Genomic DNA, 20324 nt, shown 5'->3' with positions numbered 1-20324 from the left:
TCAATAAATAAATCACCACTTGGAGACAAAGGTAGGCAATGACTGTGAATGACAATTGTGGCGTACAGAATCCTATCAAGTCACCTCCATGTTTCCTCAAGGATGATTTCTCTAACTATGTTTCCTTGCAGCTACGCTGTTAATGTCGAACAAATGGAAGTCCTTCTAGTCTCTCCTATTATTCTCCTCTTTTTCCTGAATCTCTATAGAAAAATCAAAATCAGAGTCTTAACATTATCGACAATCCCTTCAGCCGTCAATGTTGACAAAATGCACGACAGGTGAGAAGTCCAACCCTCGTGATATAACCAGAGAGTTGAATCTGAGTGCTCGGAATGCTGCAGAATTTATTGTCTTTACGAAAGCTGATCATGTAGGCATCAGAAGAATTTAGATGTTACTGCTTTCGTTGATATCGTCTGTAAAGTCCTGAAAGTGATACAAGAAAGTTAACGTCGGACTGGACTTGCAGCAGCAGCACAACATGACACATCTCATCGATTTTCTCGTGAGATGTGAACATGAAGGATTGTGTGCAAGATGTACAACTTCTTTGAGGCATGACTTTGGATACATATTTTTTTATCCTGTTGAAGGCAAGCTGGATGATGTATTCCCAGTGCCCCACGAGCACAATTCAACCCTAATTTATCAATCCATACCCGTTTGATATGACAGGGAACAGTGATAGACGCGACTTCCCACCACATCGTGGTACGAAGCAAGCACTATGTGTTGCAACTCCTGCTTAGGCTTCATGAACCCCCTTCTCGAGTGACGCCGACGGTGGTGTGATTCTGACGACGATTGCCTCGTTCCAGAGGCTTCTCTCAGGCATAGGGTGGTGGGCTGAGCCAAAAGTGACACGAGGCTGGTGATGCTGTTGCCCGAACGTGCTGTTTCCAGGACGTTGGTCCATCTCTCCACCGGAGACAGACCCACCGTCACTATTCCATTGTCCACACATCTCGGAGTCATGCACGTCATGTACTGTCCCTCAAAGCGTCCGCACCCTTCCCCCCTCCCCCATACCTGTGACCCCTCGGATCTCCAAGGGCGGCTGACGGAAGACCACGTTGACCTGCGGCACCACAAACCGCGACACATGGCGATCACAAACACACCTCATACGACGTGGGGACGACGTGTCGAGAATGGTGTCACATGGCTACAACACTCGTTATCTGACGGCAGTGGAACAGCCCACAGATGAAAAGAACTTCCCCTTTGATTGAATTAAATCTGTCGGGACGCTTTATACAATGAGACAAAGAGGAGCCTCACCCTCTCCTTTGACGGGATTTGCACTTAGGGCCAATGTAGAAGCTAAGCTAACTGGATTGCTTGCAGCGAGCAACGTCATTCTCCTGCTTCGCAGCTGCCGGAGGCTCTCCACAACCTGGCAGGAAGGCCATGCTTCGGCACATGGAATGGGCAGTACTCGATCTCACCTTGGTGTCCCAGAGTCTCCCACCTGCATCCCAATAGAACGAAGTGACTTAAAGCCGTGAAGGCAGTTCATCACCGTACATGAAACCAAATGTACAGTTTTGGAGTTGCTGTGGATACTTGGCCTCATGCTAACCTGTATTTGGTCACCAGATGATGGATCAAAATAAGCATTTCCAGTTTGGCCATTTCATTGCCGGGGCAAGCGTGAACTCCGTTCCCAAATGGCAAGAAGGTATTGGGCTTGGGAGCAACCTGCGCTTTGCCATAAGAAAGAGTTCATTCATATTGGTGTAGAATGTTGATAGATGGGAGAATCTATCCATTATTCCCTAAGAAAACATATTTATTATACGATAGTTACTGAGATTTTGAATTCATAACAACGTACCTGAGACGGCATTTAGAGTTTATAGACATATTTACTCCTGTAAGATGGCAATAGATGCGTTGAAAGGAACTATACACAGTGACCTATTATGTCTCAGCCCCATACCTCGAATCTAGAAGGGTCGAACATGTTGGGTTCTTGAAAGAAGTCCGGATTGTGATGTATGTTCCTGAACAAAGGCATCACCTTCCAGCCCTTTGGGATAAGGTATCCTGCATTCCATAACCATTTGCTTCAATGCTTGAAGAGTTATAAGCAAGTAAGTAACCGTTTGCTTTTCTACCTTTGTACTCCACATCGGCCTCTGCCTCCCTGAACGTGAAAGAGATGACGCTTGCCATCCTCAAGCTCTCCGATATGACCTGAAGGTACACCGCTCGCCATGGTCGATCATAAGCGCACACAAACACTAGAAAAGAGAGCCATCCACTTCCGTGACGTGTGTGAAGGAGAGAGGTCCAGAGGTCCACAGTACCTTGTGAGTCAGGGACATGCTTCTCGTTTGGGCCCACGTCAAGGGTCGACTTCCAAACTCGTTCGCCTCCTGTATCGCCGTTTGCTCGGCCTACATGACAACGATGGCAAGGTATGATCAGGGTCCCCCTGTTACCGGTTAATTCTCGGCTAGGTAGCAAACCAAACGTTCAGCATCCATACTCTGACGGATTCAAGAAGCTTTGGGTCGTCGTGGAGGAACTTTAGGACCCATGTCATGACACTGGCCGTCGTGTGCTGTGCGGCAAATAAGACGCCGATGATGTTGTCGGCGATCTGGTCATCGTTCAGGTGCTCTCCGCTGTCATCCTTAGAGTCGATGAGACAGCCCAACAGATCATTCTCCCGCACTCCTCTCTTCCTTCTCTCGTTCATGATCTCACTCAGTACACCGTGCAAACGTTTCCTTGCCTTAGTACAAACATGATTCGGATGAAGATGGTGTAGATAAAAGCCAGAGAAGAGCCGGGAAGGATGATATGAGATGGATCTTTGCTTACTACGATTGCTTTGTGGTACGGAGTGCCGGGAAGGTACATGGGGAAAGAATTGTAGCCCTTGTCAACGATTAAGTAATTCTTCTTCAGCTCTACTTTGTGCCGCTCCTCCAGCCGGTCCCCAAAGATCGTAAGGACACCCACATCGAAAGATAGCTACACAGAAGCAAAAAGACGAAACGATCAACGACGAGACATTTGTTTATATACTGTTGCAAACATCATCGATCACAGGCCGAAATCTACCAACCTTCTCCATTGCATGGAAGGTTCTGGCTTCCAAACCAACCCATGATTCCAACATGGAGATTACTATGCGTTCGATGTCGGGGACGAGCCCGTGAAGCGCATTCGGGGACAACAAGCCCTGTACAAGCTTCCTCAGCCGCATATGGTAGCTGCCATGGTGGAAGAAGAGCGCCCAGGGGCCGATCAACCGCTCCTTGCTCCTCGGGTACGTCGGCTTGAACAGATGAGCCTGTGTCACCAGCACGAACCTGGCCGCCTCCGGGCTGGCCAGGATCACGCAGGGGCAACCCAAGACGTGCGTCTTAAAGATCTCGCCGTACCTGCAACACACCCCCAACGAGCCTCATTCACCAAGTAAAACCTTCAAACTCATACAAACTAACACGAGCGCAACGAAACCTCTTCTGCCTGTTGGCGAAGAACACACTGGGGTCTTCTGAGTAGAGCTGAAGGGTCTCTCCTACGTAAGGCCACCCCATGGAACCAGGTGGGACTTTATACTTGTCCTCGGGTCTCGTCTTTCGCCTTCTCATGAAGAGAGAGGTCGAAAGGACCAAGAGAAGGAAGGCGTACAAAATACCAAATTGCATCCCCATCCCGCCGACCCTTGTTTCCCTTCGTTGGCCGGAGCAGGGAAAGGGAAGCAGGACTAGTGGGGATCTTCTACTGGTGGGATATGCGAAACCAATGATGGGTTTATATAGACGTGGAGCAACCCAAACCGGGACGGAGACTCTTTTTTACGTTCACTTGGGATGAAGCTCTGTAACTGCGCCACGTCATGTTATCATATCTACCTTACTAGATTCATGCGCAACACGTGGCTTTCATGCTCAAGGTTAACCCACGTTAAAAAAATGGGGTCCTTGTCCCCATAAGTCACCATTTACGGTCCTCCACCGGCATCAAGACACACGTGGCTCTCTGAAAACCCTCGTTATGACTGATACGGTACGCAAACGCGAATTCTATTCCGAGTTACCCTGCGCGCGTCTCACACGTAATTTTCGTTATAAATGTGGTATATAAAAGAACATAGCAGTCCCCGTTATGACGGACCCGAAACCGACATGAGGGATCGCGCCGACGGGGTCACATCTTGTGAGCGTAGGTACTGCGAAATCCACGTGTGATGGGCCCGAACGAGGGCGCAGTGCAGTCCAGCTGGAGGTGGACCACCCGCTGGCGTCAAAATCGAGACAGCTTTAGCGAACACGTGTCAAGTCTTCCCGTCGGCGGGTCGATCGCTCTGGCACGTCCGTTTCCCTGCAGCGGAACCCATCGCATCCCGGCTTGTTGCCGTCACCAAGCCGCTCTTGTCATCCTGCAAACCAAATGCAGAGGTGAAGGAAGAGTCTTCCTTTTCATTGCCATGGTAGCACGTTTTACCTGCAAGAAATGAGTGGCTACCGCCATGAAACTACTACTCGAAGGGGCTGGTGGAGAAATCCTATAACCTCAACGTGGCCAAGAACAACCGGTCAGAGCTGAGGGCAACCACTACGTTGAAATGATCGACTCTCATCACATTTATGCCACGTTTTCCTTTTCTCTAAGAGTTACCTACCAGGTTTCATCAAAGATAGGGATGAAACAGTATCATAGGAAAAAGAAAGATTATCCCTTATACTAAGATTTATTTTAATATTTAGAGTTAAAAAATTTATATTGATAATTTTATAGTTATAAAAATAAGATGTTTAATATTATTTATCATAATACTATTAATTTTACCGACGAAAGATTATATATATATATATATCGATTTTACCAATGATAAAATGATCATTTCATGTGTTATCAGTGACGTCTTCATATCGTCAGGCAAGTCTGCTAGCGACTATCACACCCCGTCGCCCTCCTCCAGCAATACCTCCCTCTTTTCTCTCTGTCGACATATATCCTCTCGTTTCTATCGACCACGTATGTGTATTTGTTTCTATCAGCTCTCCCTCCTCCATGTCATCCCATCTCTAGGCGATCATGTCGAAGGCCTCCACGGTGCACAAGAATTGCACCTACTCCATCGTGGGGAAACCATCAATGAGGACACCACATCATATATATATATATATATATATATATATATATATATATATATATATATATATAATGCTCCAACATGCCTAACTTGGATGTTTTATTGGTTAATTACTGATCTGAGTTGCTATCATCTTCAATTTTGATAGTCCAGTTCTTTTATGTAGTACTGTTTGATGTGATGAATTGGTGATGACAATCAAATCGGAGAAGTTAAATGTTTGTGATTCTTGTAGGATTTCATTACCAGAACGATGAGATCTACCTTCATTGTTCTGATCAAAATAGATTCTTCATCCGTATATTTCTGTATAGTACGGTCTCAAATAATAGATTGCTTACTCTAATACACACATATATGGTAAATCATGCCATCTTTATACTTGCGTTTCATGTATTTGCACAAAATAGATTCCATGTGTTTTTGAACATTTGATCAGGTGATTGATTCTTAGCTGACTTGGCGTACAAAATCCACCAAAGATGTTCCTAAATACAATATATCCAGTGATTATTATTTCCTCCTTGCATGCAGTATATCTAATAACTCGATCGATCCAACTGATATGACCGACTCAAAAGGCTCCAAACAAAATTCCTCTTTGCAATTCGAAACTGTCTTCAAGTGGAAGTATGGTGAATCAAGGGACTCAGAGACTTGCGTTCCTTTCAGCCTTGTCTTGCTTTGGCAGCACATACACACAGATCCTGCCGTTGTTTTCATATGATCCTTATGGTAGATTCCTCTCCTGCAATTTCAGCAACATATTTCAAGCTGGCTTTGGTTTCTTCTTCTGACCAAAGTGAATAACCTACTCCTCGTGAGAATCACCACCCATCTGATCCCAGAAAACCAAGCTGATGATGTCTCTTTGCCTTGCATGGCTGAGATCCGTGCACGACTGACCTAATTTTGTGGTCTGGGCAGCCAAAATCCACCGTATCATCCGACAGAGATGAATGCATCTGATTTGAACGGCGCAGAAGTGTGGATCTCGAACTACGGGCCAAAGATTCTTTGCCAAAAGTGGGAACAGAATGCATTTGCTGGATCATTACAGCCACCATGAACAATGGAGCCCTCATGTTCTTGTGATGAACCCCTGTGCTTCGTATTCATGCACATGAAATAACATGGTCCCCCGTTATAATGTCTAGAGGAGAAAAAGGGGACCTGGAAAGGATAGGAACAAGGAACAGTTTGGAAGCACCACCACAGAAATGGACTCAAAGGCCAAATGAGGACAGTCCCATGAATGATTCAGTAGAAACAAGTACATAAATTTTAGGTAGGTCGCCAGTCAAAGTGAGTGAGGATCATAATCAAAGACCGAAGAGTGAATGACTGCCAGTGGAGCGAGTGGAAATCCAAGATCAGACATGCCGTGGACCATGTCGTCCATAGCATTAATTGCATCTGGATATGGTGTTTGGCACCTCCTCAGAACTCACGCATGAGGTGGTCATGAACCTGTCTAATGCCCGATGACTGGTACTGAACTACTAGAATGATAGCAGCAGGCGGAGGGGCTATACCACACTACTAAAACCGTGAAGTGGATACCACATTGCATGGTATGCAATTGAGTGCAGTTAGGCTTCAGTGTCCTTTTGGGTTGAGTTCGCATCAAACTCGCGTGGTCTTTTGTCAGCGTAGTGGAGAACATCGATGACGACCAACACCGAGAAGGATGGATATCATTCTCTCTCTCTCTCTCTCTCTCTCCCCTTTTGTTGTCTGTGTCGGTGTTGGTGTTGGTAATCTGCACCAGCTCACTCAGCCTTGGAGCTACATGGCATGAGGACAAACTAAACTCATGTTTCCCAACAACATTGCTTGTGTAAAGTAACTATGCTTCTGCCGAATCCATTTGCAAGACAGCAGAATGATGAACAGGAGAATTTTGTTGTGCAAGTAAGATCCCGAATCCCACTGCATGTGAAACTGCATCAAAGGTGGGACTCCTTCCTGGAATGTTAGGTACGATGCTTCGAGTTGAGTCATCAAACAGTTCAAACTTTGAAGTGCTCAGTTGCCATGACATGATGCTTCAGCTTCTGAAGCGCCACCCATTAATTTAGTACAATCGAGGAGTAAACCATAGCAGTAAAGCATTAAACATCATCTTCAATTTTTAAGCGATAAAGATGTGTTGTAATCCTAATTTCAAGATTTATTTTTATATGGAGAAAAAAGAGTCATTGGGTCATCATCTCCTGTTGAGCAAAATGAAATGCCACATAAGCAATGCATTTAGGTCATTTTAACATCACCTGGCGTGATAATTATATTTCAAATCTTTGCTTTAAATCATGGAAAGCCAACATTATCTTTCGAGATCACTCCCTTTTTGTCCATATGGAGAAACAACAAGGGCGATCGATTGTGCCTCAAACACTAGTAGGAAAGGTTCAAAGAAGGCCAAAGGCAAAGGAGACGTGGTGGAAGAGAAGCCACACATGTAGTAGTAGTATCTCCCAAACTGCTCTCGCGTGATGTAGCATCTCCACTAAGAACGGTTTCAAAGTTGACTTCCAAGCGAATCATGTCATCTCCCTCCAAAAGCACCACTGTGGATTCACATGCCATGGGACCAAATCCATACTGGATTCCATGTCCAAAACCTCGTGCCCAGGTGTCCCAACATCGACGTGCCGAATCCGAGCCTGATCGACCCACGGAATCCACCACCATCCAACCCCACTGTCCGGAGAGGGAATCATGGATCTGGGACAACGGGGCGCCCACTTTTGGCACATACGGCGGGCGCTCACCGCACCAAAAAGCTTGTCTTGCTAATGATCAATCTTTTGGATCTCGATGTACTCGACATGGATTTTTCTTGTGCCAATCCCATGGCCTTAGATCGAGTCTCTTTGGAAAAGGAGTTGTCGTCCGCGTCAGTGAGTGGGTGACCGATTTCAGTGGGGATCGGCACTCCGTAGGGCGTGGCAAGCTACTAAAGGGAATGGGGGTGGGCGGGGACGAGAGATGGACACGAGCACGAGGAGGGCAAAGGCCTCACGAAATGTGCTTCATTTGGTCCAGTTGGCTTCCTTGTTTGATGTCATGGGATGAGCTTCGGCATTACACTTTCTCTCTATCTTTTATGGATTCGACTCATACCGTTTTATGCGAAGCTCAATAATCAATTCCAATATTATATATATATATATAATAATAATAATTTCACTAGTTATGATTTAGAAACAATATTATAAATATTGGAATTAATTTACTTTTATTATGTATTATTGAGCTTCATTAATATATAATACTTGATATGGTTCAAATGTGTAATAATAATAATTATTATTATTAATATTATCATGGTGATATGAAGTTACATAATAATTAATGAACAAATAAAAGTATTTTTGCTAGTCCCAAATGAAAATATTATCAAAATTATTTTAAACTGATTTCGTGATGAATGAAAATATTAAGTATAAGATATTAAATATTTCATGAAATATAATGAATATGGAACCCTTATCTAGTCTATGTATGAGCCAACCACTATCGATTAAGGTTTAAAGATTCTGTAAGTTTCATAAGTCGAACTAATTCGAGGAATCCCATATGTTCTTGAACAATCATGAATTAAAGTAATTTTATATTTTTGAACAATCTTGATTTGTTCTTGAATAATCATGACTTAATTTCAATATGAGCATGATCATATGAAGATTGACGGTGTGTCACGAAATATCTTATAGAAAATCTTAACATAGATTTTCTGAGAGAGTAAAACTTTAAAAGCCAGAAAAGAAGATTCTCCACGGTGTAATAATAATAATAATAATAATAATAATAATAATAATAATAATAATAATAATTAGAATTAGAATTATAAATAATCGTAGCCAAGAAATTGAATTAAAACATCAAATAAATGGAAAAAAAGATAACATACACAATTTTTTTTAAAAAAAGTAAATTAATAAAATAAGATTTTTGAGGTGTATGTTTCGGAATAAAATCTCTAATAATCCTTTACAAAGCTCAAATTTTTCAATAAATAAAATTATTAAAGCATAAAATAATCACAATGGTGACATTGGTGTAGTGGAAAATGTCATGTGTGAGGGCTAATAGTTGCCATTGAATGTTGTCACGGTCCTCAAGAGTATGTATCGATCATTCTCGACCAAATTATGGGATAATCCATCTCTTATTGCAATCTTCAGTCTTCGTAGGTTTTCGCATGAAGAAGAGATGAATTTAGTTATGGACATCATGCAACAATAGGATTGTTTTGCTTGTCAGTAATATTGATGAATCCAAACTCCTCAAGAAGAGATTGAGGAGAATAACAATCATCATTGTATATAATACATCGAAAGTCATTTGATGGTGTATCTTAAACTCGAAAAATATTATTCCTATTATATCCCACAAATTGGTGGGAAGATTTTTTTTAATGTTATTATTTGTGAGAGCAAGTGTTTTAAGCCATATTGTGAACGATTAAAGTTGATTAGATTACAAATTAGATAAAGATTTATATAGTGGTGAAAGATACGAGAAATTCCCTTAAAAGTAGGAAGATACTTTCAAACAAATTTTTGTATAAAAGTTTTGATCCTACGAATAATCGAAAGGAGCTCATATTATCTAACCCGTCCTTCCAACCTGTTAGGATCGAGAGCACTAAGAGGGGGGGGGGGGGGTGAATTAGTGCAGCGGATATCTTACAGCGATTTCCAAAAACGAAAGCTGCGTTCGTCTGATAAAAAAACGATTTCGATATAAAAGCAGAATCACAGTGCAGTTTGCGTCTAAGCGCAGTTTTGCGTCTAAGCGCAGTTTGCGTCTAAACACAGTTTGCGTCTAAGTGCAGTTTGCGTCTAAGCACAGTTTGCGTCTAAGCGCAGTTTGCGTCTAAACTCAGTTTTACGTCTAAACGCAGTTTTACGTCTAAACGCAGTTTTGCGTCTAAACGCAGTTTTACGTCTAAACGCAGTTTTGCGTCTAAACGCAGTTTTACGTCTAAACGCAGTTTTACGTCTAAACGTAATTTTACGTCTAAATGTAGTTTTGCGTCTAAAAGCAGTTTTGAACCTTGAAAAGCGTTTTACGTAGAAAGCAATTTGCAGTTATAAATGGAATCCGAATGTAAGCGTAAACTGCAGTGTGAAGATCGTACGAAAACACGATTTACGTTTGAATGCAGATTCTGAAAGATCAGAGCTTAAAAACTCGTTCGTAAAGGCGCAGAGGGCAGTAGCAATGTAGGAGGTTTGCAGTAATGATAAAGTGCTCAAGGTAAAAGCAAACCAGAGATTTAGAGTGGTTCGGTCAGTCTTGACCTACTCCACTTTTGGCTTCCTCCTCCGACGAGGTCACCGACGTCAACTAGCTGCCTTCCTTCAATGGGCGAAGGCTAACTGCCCTTTTACAGTTTCTCTCCTTTTGACAGGCTCAGGAGACAACCTTTACAGATCCTTTCTCTCCTCTTTTTACAACTCAAGACTTGAAGAATAGAAGGAGGAGAACTTTAGGACTTTACACAAATTTGAGCTCTTAGAATCACTGAAAAGATCAAGAATTCGGTGTGGATCTGTATCCTTTCAGTGTTGAATGGGTGGGGTATTTATAGGCCCCAACCCAATTCAAATTTGGAGCTCAAAACGATCAAATTCCGGAATTCCGGGATCAGGCGGTTGCACCTCTTGACTGGAGAGGTGGCACCGCCTGGCAGAGCTCGAAGACTGAGCTCAGGCGATTGCACCACTCTGCCAGAGCTCGAAGACTGAGCTCGGTGGTTGCACCGCCTGGCAGAGCTCGAAGACTGAGCTCGGTGGTTGCATCACCTGGCAGAGCTCGAAACTGAGCTCAGGCTGATGCACCTCTCTGCCAGAGCTCGAAACTTGAGCTCTGGCGGTGCTACCTCTTGACAGAGGAGGTTGCACCGCCCAGTCTCTCTTGGAGACCGAGCTCAGGCGGTGCTACCTCTTTGTCAGGGCGGTTCCACCGCCCAGTCTAGCTCGAAGACTGAGCTCTGGGCGGTTGCACCTCCTGGCCTAGGCGGTTGCACCGCCTGGTGCAATCAGGGTCCGAATGGTTCGCTCCATTCGGCCCAATTTGAATCTTTTCAGGGGCCCAATTGCCCCAAGATTAAGCTAATGGGATCACCTCCCATTTTCAAGCTTAATCATCGTGCTAACTACGATTAACTCTAAGACAACTTCTGCAGCTATGCTCCGATGCGTCAATCGCTTCTTCCGGCGAGTTTCCGGCGAACTTCCGTCGATCATCCGATAAACCCTCGGTGATCCTTCTGCGGACATCCGGCATACTCCTGGACTTTGCGACGATCCACTTGGCGAGTTCCGACGAGCTTCGCTTGGCAAGCTTCTGGACTTCTCGGATCTGTTCTCGCTGAACCTCCGACGACCGTCCGAACTTCCGTCGAACTCTCGAACTCCCAACGTGATCATGATCTTGACTCCGGCGCAACACCTACTGCTTATCTTACTCTCATCGTAGTTAATCCTGCACACTTAAAACAAAACTTCGATCGAGACAATTAATCCTAAGCAATTAACCAAGTTGTCCGATATGTCATTGGTCCCTCGACGCTTCGTCCGATTCTTCGGCGCATCGTCCTCTTCTACAGCCTATTGCCCAATCGGCCAGTTGACTCCGCAACTCCGATATCCTTGGCACAATACCCGCTCTTCTTGGCCCGATGCCCGAGTCCACGACCCTAAGCCTTCTGTCGATACGTCGACCGATCCACCGGCCCGACGTCCAATCTTCTGACATGTTCCTTCGGCACAACATGATTTTCCTGCTTTAATTGTCTCATCCTGATCGAAGCATCCTGCGTCACTCAAAACGCAGATTAAATCATAAACATATATCAAGTAGTTTCATCATCAAAATACGAGATTCAACACAACCATCATTCTCATCATTGTATATGCCTTTTAGGAAGATACACCACGAGCCTATGCCACTCCTAATATGTGAAGTTAAAACCCAATGGTATCATTAGGAGAAAAAAAAAGGGGTAAATTTTAAGAATACATAAAACAAGATCGAGTCTAAAAATATTTTCGATAAGCGATTTATTTTATAATTTTTTTTAATAAATTTATTGAGTAGCACATGATTTGTGATCCTACTGATATCAACGAAGGTAGGCCACTTAAATAATGAAGTATTGTATATTCATCGACCATTTAATATATTGGTGTGATTTAAAGACAACCATCTTTCATGGAGTCTAAGAGGTTACGTATGGATTTCCATCCAAAGGAATTCTTATATGCAAATGGAGACTTATATTTATTTGGTATTCAAAATTGTGCACCACATGCTATTGGAATTATTTCCAAGACGAAGGATACACTTTGCTCTTATGGAAATCTCTATAGTTTTATGGTTACAAAGGCCTAAGTCTTCTCTAATCTTATGCTTAGTAATGCAATCTCATCCCAAAAATTTGAGTTTGTTTTGTTTAGGGGATTGATTCCATGAGAAATTCCTACAATAATCTAATTGATATTTTCGTCAATGACCTAACTATTCATGGGTGTGCGCAATGGAATAAATTTAATGATTGAATTAATAAGAACTACTTTTCCATCATCCTTAAATTTTATCGAGATATTTGCCAATAATTAGAACTGAGATGGGTGTCAAAAAAAGTCTAGTAAGACTGATATAGGTCCTTAAGTATTTGATAGGCCAACAGCATCATTTATGTGATGTCTACTACTAGTGTTGCATTGCTTTGGGTAAAATATGTTGGATTTCTTTTGTTAATTTTATGACCAGTGATTTTGAAATATTTGTCTAGTGCTTTTATGAGGTTTCCACAAAATTTCTCATCAGCAGAAAAATAATTATAATATTATTGACAACCATAAGATTAGTAATTTTCATCTCTTTAATATTAGAAAGAGAGACATGGCTTGCTATGCAATATCAAATAAGAGAGGAGATATGTTTTAGAAATTAATATCATATATGGAATCGAATTTGAATCGAACTGATCTAAGTTGGATTTGGTCTGAGTGGTGTAGTTTTGATTCATAAGTACTATGCTTTAGTTCTATTAACTAATTCGAATCGAATTGATTTTAATTTGAAAGATCAATTTGACTAAGTTCACTATCCTAACTTTTTAACTGATTCATACCAATTAATCAAATCAGCCCAAAGGTCTAATTTTATATAATTTGGGCTCAATTTCATGAATCTTATACGTTGGTCGAATTGGATTAAGATTTTAATTTGTTTGAGTTGAACTTAATCAAAGATGGCTCTTATCTTCGTGCATCATCCCGTCACGAATTTGTATGTCGATCCCGCAACCAAGGAGAGTCGGACTACTTGAAAGCCCAATCATGGAGATTGTAACGAAGGGGGAGCCCTTTTTGTGATGGGTTGGTAGTGTTTTCTATCGACCTCCTCCTCTTTTCATGGTTGGTCTAATTTTACATGTCACCCGTTGACGGTGGATGTCTATCCTGAAGATCTATGTGTATAAAAATGAGTGAGTTTCGAGCTGATTAAAAAAAATATATATTATTCAAACTTCTCTGCCAGAGCTCGAAACTTGAGCTCCGGCGGTGCTACCTCTTGACAGAGGAGGTTGCACCGCCCAGTCTCGCTTGGAGACCGAGCTCAGGCGGTGCTACCTCTCTGTCAGGGCGGTTCCACCGCCCAGTCTAGCTCGAAGACTGAGCTCTGGGCGGTTGCACCGCCTGGCTGGGGCGGTTGCACCTCCTGGCCTAGGCGGTTGCACCGCCTGGTGCAATCAGGGTCCGAATGGTTCGCTCCATTCGGCCCAATTTGAATCTTTTCAGGGGCCCAATTGCCCCAAGATTAAGCTAATGGGATCACCTCCCATTTTCAAGCTTAATCATCATGCTAACTACGATTAACTCTAAGACAACTTCTGCAGCTATGCTCCGATGCGTCAATCGCTTCTTCCGGCGAGTTTCCGGCGAACTTCCGTCGATCATCCGATAAACCCTCGGTGATCCTTCTGCGGACATCCGGCATACTCCTGGACTTTGCGACGATCCACTTGGCGAGTTCCGACGAGCTTCGCTTGGCAAGCTTCTGGACTTCTCGGATCTGTTCTCGCTGAACCTCCGACGACCGTCCGAACTTCCGTCGAACTCTCGAACTCCCAACGTGATCATGATCTTGACTCCGGCGCAACACCTGCTGCTTGTCTTACTCTCATCGTAGTTAATCATGCACACTTAAAACAAAACTTCGATCGAGACAATTAATCCTAAGCAATTAACCAAGTTGTTCGATATGTCATTGGTCCCTCGACGCTTCGTCCGATTCTTCGGCGCATCGTCCTCTTCTGCAGCCTATTGCCCAATCGGCCAGTTGACTCCGCAACTCCGATATCCTTGGCACAATACCCGCTCTTCTTGGCCCGATGCCCGAGTCCACGGCCCTAAGCCTTCTGTCGATACGTCGACCGATCCACCGGCCCGACGTCCAATCTTCTGACATGTTCCTTCGGCACAACATGATTTTCCTGCTTTAATTGTCTCATCCTGATCGAAGCATCCTGCGTCACTCAAAACGCAGATTAAATCATAAACATATATCAAGTAGTTTCATAGTCAAAATACGAGATTCAACAATCTCCCCCTTTTTTATGATGACAACCACTTGATGACGGAGTTAAACTTAACTCCCGGAGTTTAAACAAACTCCCCCTATCAATATGCCATATTGATAGAACCTTGAATTCAAACTGAATTCAAGTCATTGCAATATTCATCATGAATACTTGCAACACGTCAACATGAACATATGCATAAACTTATGCATCACATGTCATGTCATCAACATACTTTCATCAGCATACTTCTCCCCCTTTGTCATCAACAAAAAGGAGAAGTATCACAATCAAGTGTTTGTGATATTGATTCAACTTATTGCATGAAAATCATAATATCAAGTTTTATCATCATGCAATCTTGTAGCTAGAAGATTTAGCAAGTGTTACATCATGCTTAGAACACTCATGCTATCAAGTTTTAGATATGCAAGTTTTATAGCATATAAGATAGCACTTTTAGTAATGTTCACGATAGCAAGTTTTACATCATGCAAGCTAGCAAATTAGAGATGTTCAAGAAGGCAACTCTTGCTTCTTGAAAATTTTGCTCACTTCGCTAGATGCGCAAGTTAGCATTTTCTTCACAAGATAGAATATCAAATCAAGACATGATGCAAACTATAACACATGTTCACATATCTCTTGGTGATGCAAGGATGACATAACTATAACATTGTTTATAGCATCACTCATGTATTTGCAACTATGACATAGACATGATTATGGCAGTTCAACTATGACATAGTGTTTATCAATTCATATGTTTCTCCCCCTTTGTCATCAACAAAAAGCATGATAGCATTATCAAACACATAAAGGAAGTCATGACACATATAATACTTTGAATATCTCTTTATTGTTTGTTGCTTGAAGGAGGAAAGTCATTTTTCAAAAAGTTTTCATAAGAGTGTACAGGAAAATCCCATTTTTAGCATACAAACCGAAAAATGAACTTCTTACATGCATTTGGTTAAAAATATTTGTCACATAATTTGCAACATGTTATTTGATCAAGCGTTGTCAAGGCATGTAATAGTAATAACATCCGAAAAATAATTTTAACTAGTTTAAGTATTCGGACACATCAACATTCCTAATTCTCTTCTTATGTAATCAAATTGTTCTTCACATAGGGGTTTTGTAAAGATATCAGCTCGTACGATGCAAATTTTTGTTTGATATCTTGATACAGGGCATGATAGCAATCATATTAGTAATAGCAACCATATCAATGTCATACTGCTGACTTATCAACTACATTGGTATGTTGCTTCATATTTTTCAAGGCATAGGCTTTTAAACCTTTTTAGTTTCAGTGCAAAATCCGAGATAAATAACAAGAGATGTTTGCAAATATGCTTACACAAACAAAGATAACCATATCAGGGAAACATATGTACAGCATATCAGGTAACCATAAAAACAAAGTCCTTCATGAATAACATAAGGAGTTTACAACATGTCATATAAAAAACAACAGATGTTCATACAAGCTCATTCATGAGGTGGAAGATTAAAGTGCCTAAGTAAAGAGTCAAATTGTCGATGGATTTGCTGCAGCTCGGTTAGGATTTGATCTTGTCGAAGTTCAAGCCGTTCTTGTCTTTGTTCAAATCGGTCCATCCGAATCCCGATATGGATGATGTGTGAGTTTGCTCAACCGGATGTGTTTCCTCAAAGGGACAGATCGGAGGAGATTGGGTACTCCTAAAGACTGGGGTTTCCGGCTCTGGTTCAGGTTCAGGTTCAGGCTGAGGGGGATCAGTTCTTCTAGGCATTCTAACCCAGTTACCGTTTCTATAGTGACATCTTAGTCGGTGAAGTAGATTTTTGTTTATTATGCTGAATCTATCTACTTTCATTACTTCTTCTTCTAGTGGTATTTGAATGCCGTAAGCTTTCATTATTCTAGTAATTATTCCATCATATGGGAGCATCATATCTTTCTTAGATGATTCTAACATGTTTTGTTGGATCAGATAGCCAAGACAAATGTCACATCCTTTCATGATTAGGTACATAATTCCTAATTCTAATTGACTCACTTCATCATGATGGTATTGTTTAGGAAGAATTATACTAGTCATGATATGATGAAGTATCTTAGTGTTAAAAGGCAGTAGATGTTCACAACTTTTAGGAACAAATTCTATGTTAGGATCGGCAAGGATTGTTCCTAAGGCTTCAACGTAGGATGTTTCAATGGTTTTTTCATCCCATAATCCTCTAAAGTAAAGTCCTATGCTTTTCATGGGAATACCTATCATATCACAAATGAATCTATCAGTGATTGAGATGTGTTGTCCTAAGAGATAGGTTGACATCCTTTCTTCATCATCTATTTGCATGTTGTTGTAAAACAATCTAACTAGTCTAGGATAGATGGGTTCGTTGATCTGCAAAATTGAAAGTAGATTTAGGTTTGCAAACCATTGGATAGTCTCTACATCTCTTAGTTCATTCAGATCTACGTATTTTCCCTTATTGATGCTTCTTAGTTCGAAGGAGAGAAATTTTTCAGCATGGTTTTTGGAATCAAAAAGAGTGAGATCAAACTCTTCTACTAATCTCCTCTTTCCCTTATCCCTTGAGGATCTTCTAGAACCCATAGCTACTGCTGTTTAAAGAGATAAAGATAAACAAGAGTGAACAAAACAGAATTTTAGAGGTTCTTAGAGAATACCTTAGTGAAATCTTCAAAATAGGGAGAGATTCTTGATGTTTTGCTCCGAAATGGGAGGTATTTGGGAGGCTAAATGGAGTGAAATGAGGATGGAGGAGGCTTGGAGGAGTGGAGAATGAAGGGGAAGTGAGTTGGGGTCGGTTTCACCGCCGGCCCTAGTGAGGGTTTAAAAGGGCAGAGTTGCGGGCGGTTGCACCTCTGGCTAGAGCGGTGCAACCGCTGGCAACTCGTGATGGCTGGAGGTGCCACCGCTGGCTGGAGAGGTGCCACCGCCGGCTGGAGAGGTGCCACCGCTTGTAGGTAGTGAAAATTGTAATTTGATCAGGTAGGTTTTGTTTTGAGGAGAGTTTTGATCCATAGCAATTAACGTTGCTTACATGATTACGTGTGTGTTTTGTTTCAAGGCACAATCGCTTGTACGATCAAGATAGAACTTTTTACGTGCATACTCCTAATGTCGTACATGTGTTTGTGATTTGAAAAGTCACATTAGGTTGTATCCAATTTGCTTTTATGATTTCATAATTACCACTTGTTGTTGTATCCAAATTTCGTTTGGGTCGTGACTGTTGAGAATCAAAGAGCAGAACATTAATTCTTGCTCCAGCCTAAGGTTTTAACGTTTTTTATAGGAAGGGATGATTTTTAGGTATCCATTTGCTTTTGGGTTCCTCACAAATAGATATACATTTTTTATCATGTTGCATAGAATTTGTCATGGTTCCTTTAGGAACCCAAATCAATTTGTTTGGACTCAATTTCCTGAATGGACAATAATGTGTCCTGTGTCCAAACTTGCAACAAAAGTTGCATTTGCTTCTAACATGTAAGATGGGGCCTTTTACAAAGGTAGTTGAATTTTGGTGAGGACTCCTCACAAATCCAATCCCACTTCTTTTGGGAGCATGACCCTTGTTTGTAAGGATCATGTTTAATGACTTGCTACCAACCTCGAATTTCTTCAAGGTGTCCTTAAGTAGCAAGTTTTCTTTTTGACAGATTTCTAGATCATGACATTTTATACATGAATTTAAACTATCATGATATTCGATTTTTAACTTATTAAAATCACAAGTAAGACTATCATGTACCTTTTTTAGCAATTTGTATTTTCTATTTATAACTTTGCATTCATCAAATAAATCATGGAAGGCATTTAATAATTCATCGAAAGATAAATCAGCATCTAATAAATCTGTTACCTCCTCTCCGATGGCCATTAAGGCGTAATGAGCAACTTGCTCGGTGTTGGACTCCTCTTCTTCAGATGCGCTCGAGTCATCCCATGTTGCTTGAAGAGCCTTCTTCTTTGATGTTCTTCTTTTGACTTGGGGACAATCATTCTTGTAGTGTCCCGGCTTTTTACATTCGTAGCAGATCACTTGGTCCTTCTTGGGTTCAAGTTTATTTTTCACATCATTTTTAAACTTGTTTCTTTTGAAGAATTTCTTAAACTTTCTTGTCAAAAGTGCCAAGTCATCATCACAGTCCTCATCACTTGAGTTTTCTCTCAAGTGGCATTCAGAAGTTTTAAGTGTCATATCCTTCCTGTTCTTTGGAAGGATGTCTTCTTGCTCTTCATGAGCTTTGCAAGTCATTTCGTAGGTCATTAATGACCCAATTAGTTCTTCAAGAGGAAAGTTGCGCAGATCTTTTGCCTCTTGAATAGCAGTGACTTTAGGATCCCAACTTTTAGGAAGGGATCTTAGTATTTTATTTACGAGTTCAAAATCCGAAAAACTTTTTCCGAGTCCTTTTAGACCGTTGACGACATCCATGAAACGGGTAAACATGTCGCCAATGGTTTCACTCGGTTTCATTCGGAAAAGTTCAAAAGAATGCAGCAACAGGTTGATTTTTGACTCTTTCACTCTACTTGTGCCCTCGTGGGTCACTTCAAGTGTGTGCCAAATATCAAATGCAGTTTCGCAAGTTGAAACACGATTAAACTCGTTTTTATCAAGTGCGCAAAATAAGGCATTCATAGCCTTTGCATTAAGAGCGAAAGCCTTCTTTTCCAACTCATTCCAATCGATCATTGGAAGAGAAGACTTTGAAAATCCGTTTTCAACAAGGTTCCACAGTTCAAAATCCATAGAAATAAGAAAGATCCTCATTCGGGTCTTCCAGTAGGTGTCGTCCGTTCCACTGAACATGGGTGGACGTGTAATAGAATGCCCCTTTTGGTTTCCGGCGTATGCCATCTCTCTTGGGTTTTAATCCTTTAGAGAGTTAACCTTGCTCTGATACCAATTGTTAGGATCGAGAGCACTAAGAGGGGGGGGGGGGGGTGAATTAGTGGAGCGGATATCTTACAGCGATTTCCAAAAACGAAAGCTGCGTTCGTCTGATAAAAAAACGATTTCGATATAAAAGCAGAATCACAGTGCAGTTTGCGTCTAAGCACAGTTTGCGTCTAAGCGCAGTTTGCGTCTAAACTCAGTTTTACGTCCAAACGCAGTTTTACGTCTAAACGCAGTTTTACGTCTAAACGCAGTTTTGCGTCTAAACGCAGTTTTACGTCTAAACGCAGTTTTACGTCTAAACGTAGTTTTACGTCTAAACGCAGTTTTGCGTCTAAACGCAGTTTTACGTCTAAACGTAATTTTACGTCTAAATGTAGTTTTGCGTCTAAAAGCAGTTTTGAACCTTGAAAAGCGTTTTACGTAGAAAGCAATTTGTAGTTATAAATGGAATCCGAATGTAAGCGTAAACTGCAGTGTGAAGATCGTACGAAAACACGATTTACGTTTGAATGCAGATTCTGAAAGATCAGAGCTTAGAAACTCGTTCGTAAAGGCGCAGAGAGCAGTAGCAATGTAGGAGGTTTGCAGTAATGATAAAGTGCTCAAGGTAAAAGCAAACCAGAGATTTAGAGTGGTTCGGTCAGTCTTGACCTACTCCACTTTTGG

The 20324-nt window shown here is 41.7% G+C and overlaps 1 protein-coding gene across 4 annotated transcripts; it reads right to left on the bottom strand.

Annotated features, from left to right (window-relative positions):
- Positions 1-389: 389 nt before the first annotated feature.
- On the bottom strand, positions 390-3738 carry LOC103977534 (abscisic acid 8'-hydroxylase 3). 4 transcript variants are annotated; one of them, XR_010495072.1, is made up of 10 exons: positions 3481-3738; positions 3083-3401; positions 2836-2988; positions 2498-2746; positions 2316-2405; positions 2124-2202; positions 1946-2052; positions 1586-1704; positions 1285-1474; positions 390-1184 (listed from the first exon to the last, which is right to left on the bottom strand). XR_010495072.1 is itself a non-coding variant. In XM_009393080.3 (9 exons), the coding sequence occupies exons 1-9, from the start codon at positions 3675-3677 to the stop codon at positions 1360-1362; spliced, it is 1428 nt and encodes a 475-aa protein (XP_009391355.2). In that variant the 5' UTR covers positions 3678-3738; the 3' UTR covers positions 1211-1359. The 4 variants fall into 4 exon arrangements, 1 of the variants encoding a protein (XP_009391355.2); XR_010495071.1 differs by having other exon boundaries at positions 390-1081; XM_009393080.3 differs by lacking the exon at positions 390-1184 and having other exon boundaries at positions 1211-1474.
- Positions 3739-20324: the final 16586 nt, after the last annotated feature.

The sequence above is a fragment of the Musa acuminata genome, chromosome BXJ3-3, assembly GCF_036884655.1.
Source record: "Musa acuminata AAA Group cultivar baxijiao chromosome BXJ3-3, Cavendish_Baxijiao_AAA, whole genome shotgun sequence".
Taxonomy (NCBI): Eukaryota; Viridiplantae; Streptophyta; class Magnoliopsida; order Zingiberales; family Musaceae; genus Musa; species Musa acuminata.
This window is presented reverse-complemented; position numbering and strand designations above follow the sequence as displayed.

Coding starts and splice junctions, on each gene's coding strand:
- LOC103977534 (XM_009393080.3), bottom strand. CDS start 3,677: ATGGGGATGCAATTTGGTATTTTGTACGCCTTCCTTCTCTTGGTCCTT. Junction 2,406..2,497: donor AGCTTCTTGAATCCGTCAGA/GTATGGATGCTG, acceptor GTTGTCATGTAG/GCCGAGCAAACGGCGATACA. Junction 2,053..2,123: donor GGCCGATGTGGAGTACAAAG/GTAGAAAAGCAA, acceptor TATGGAATGCAG/GATACCTTATCCCAAAGGGC.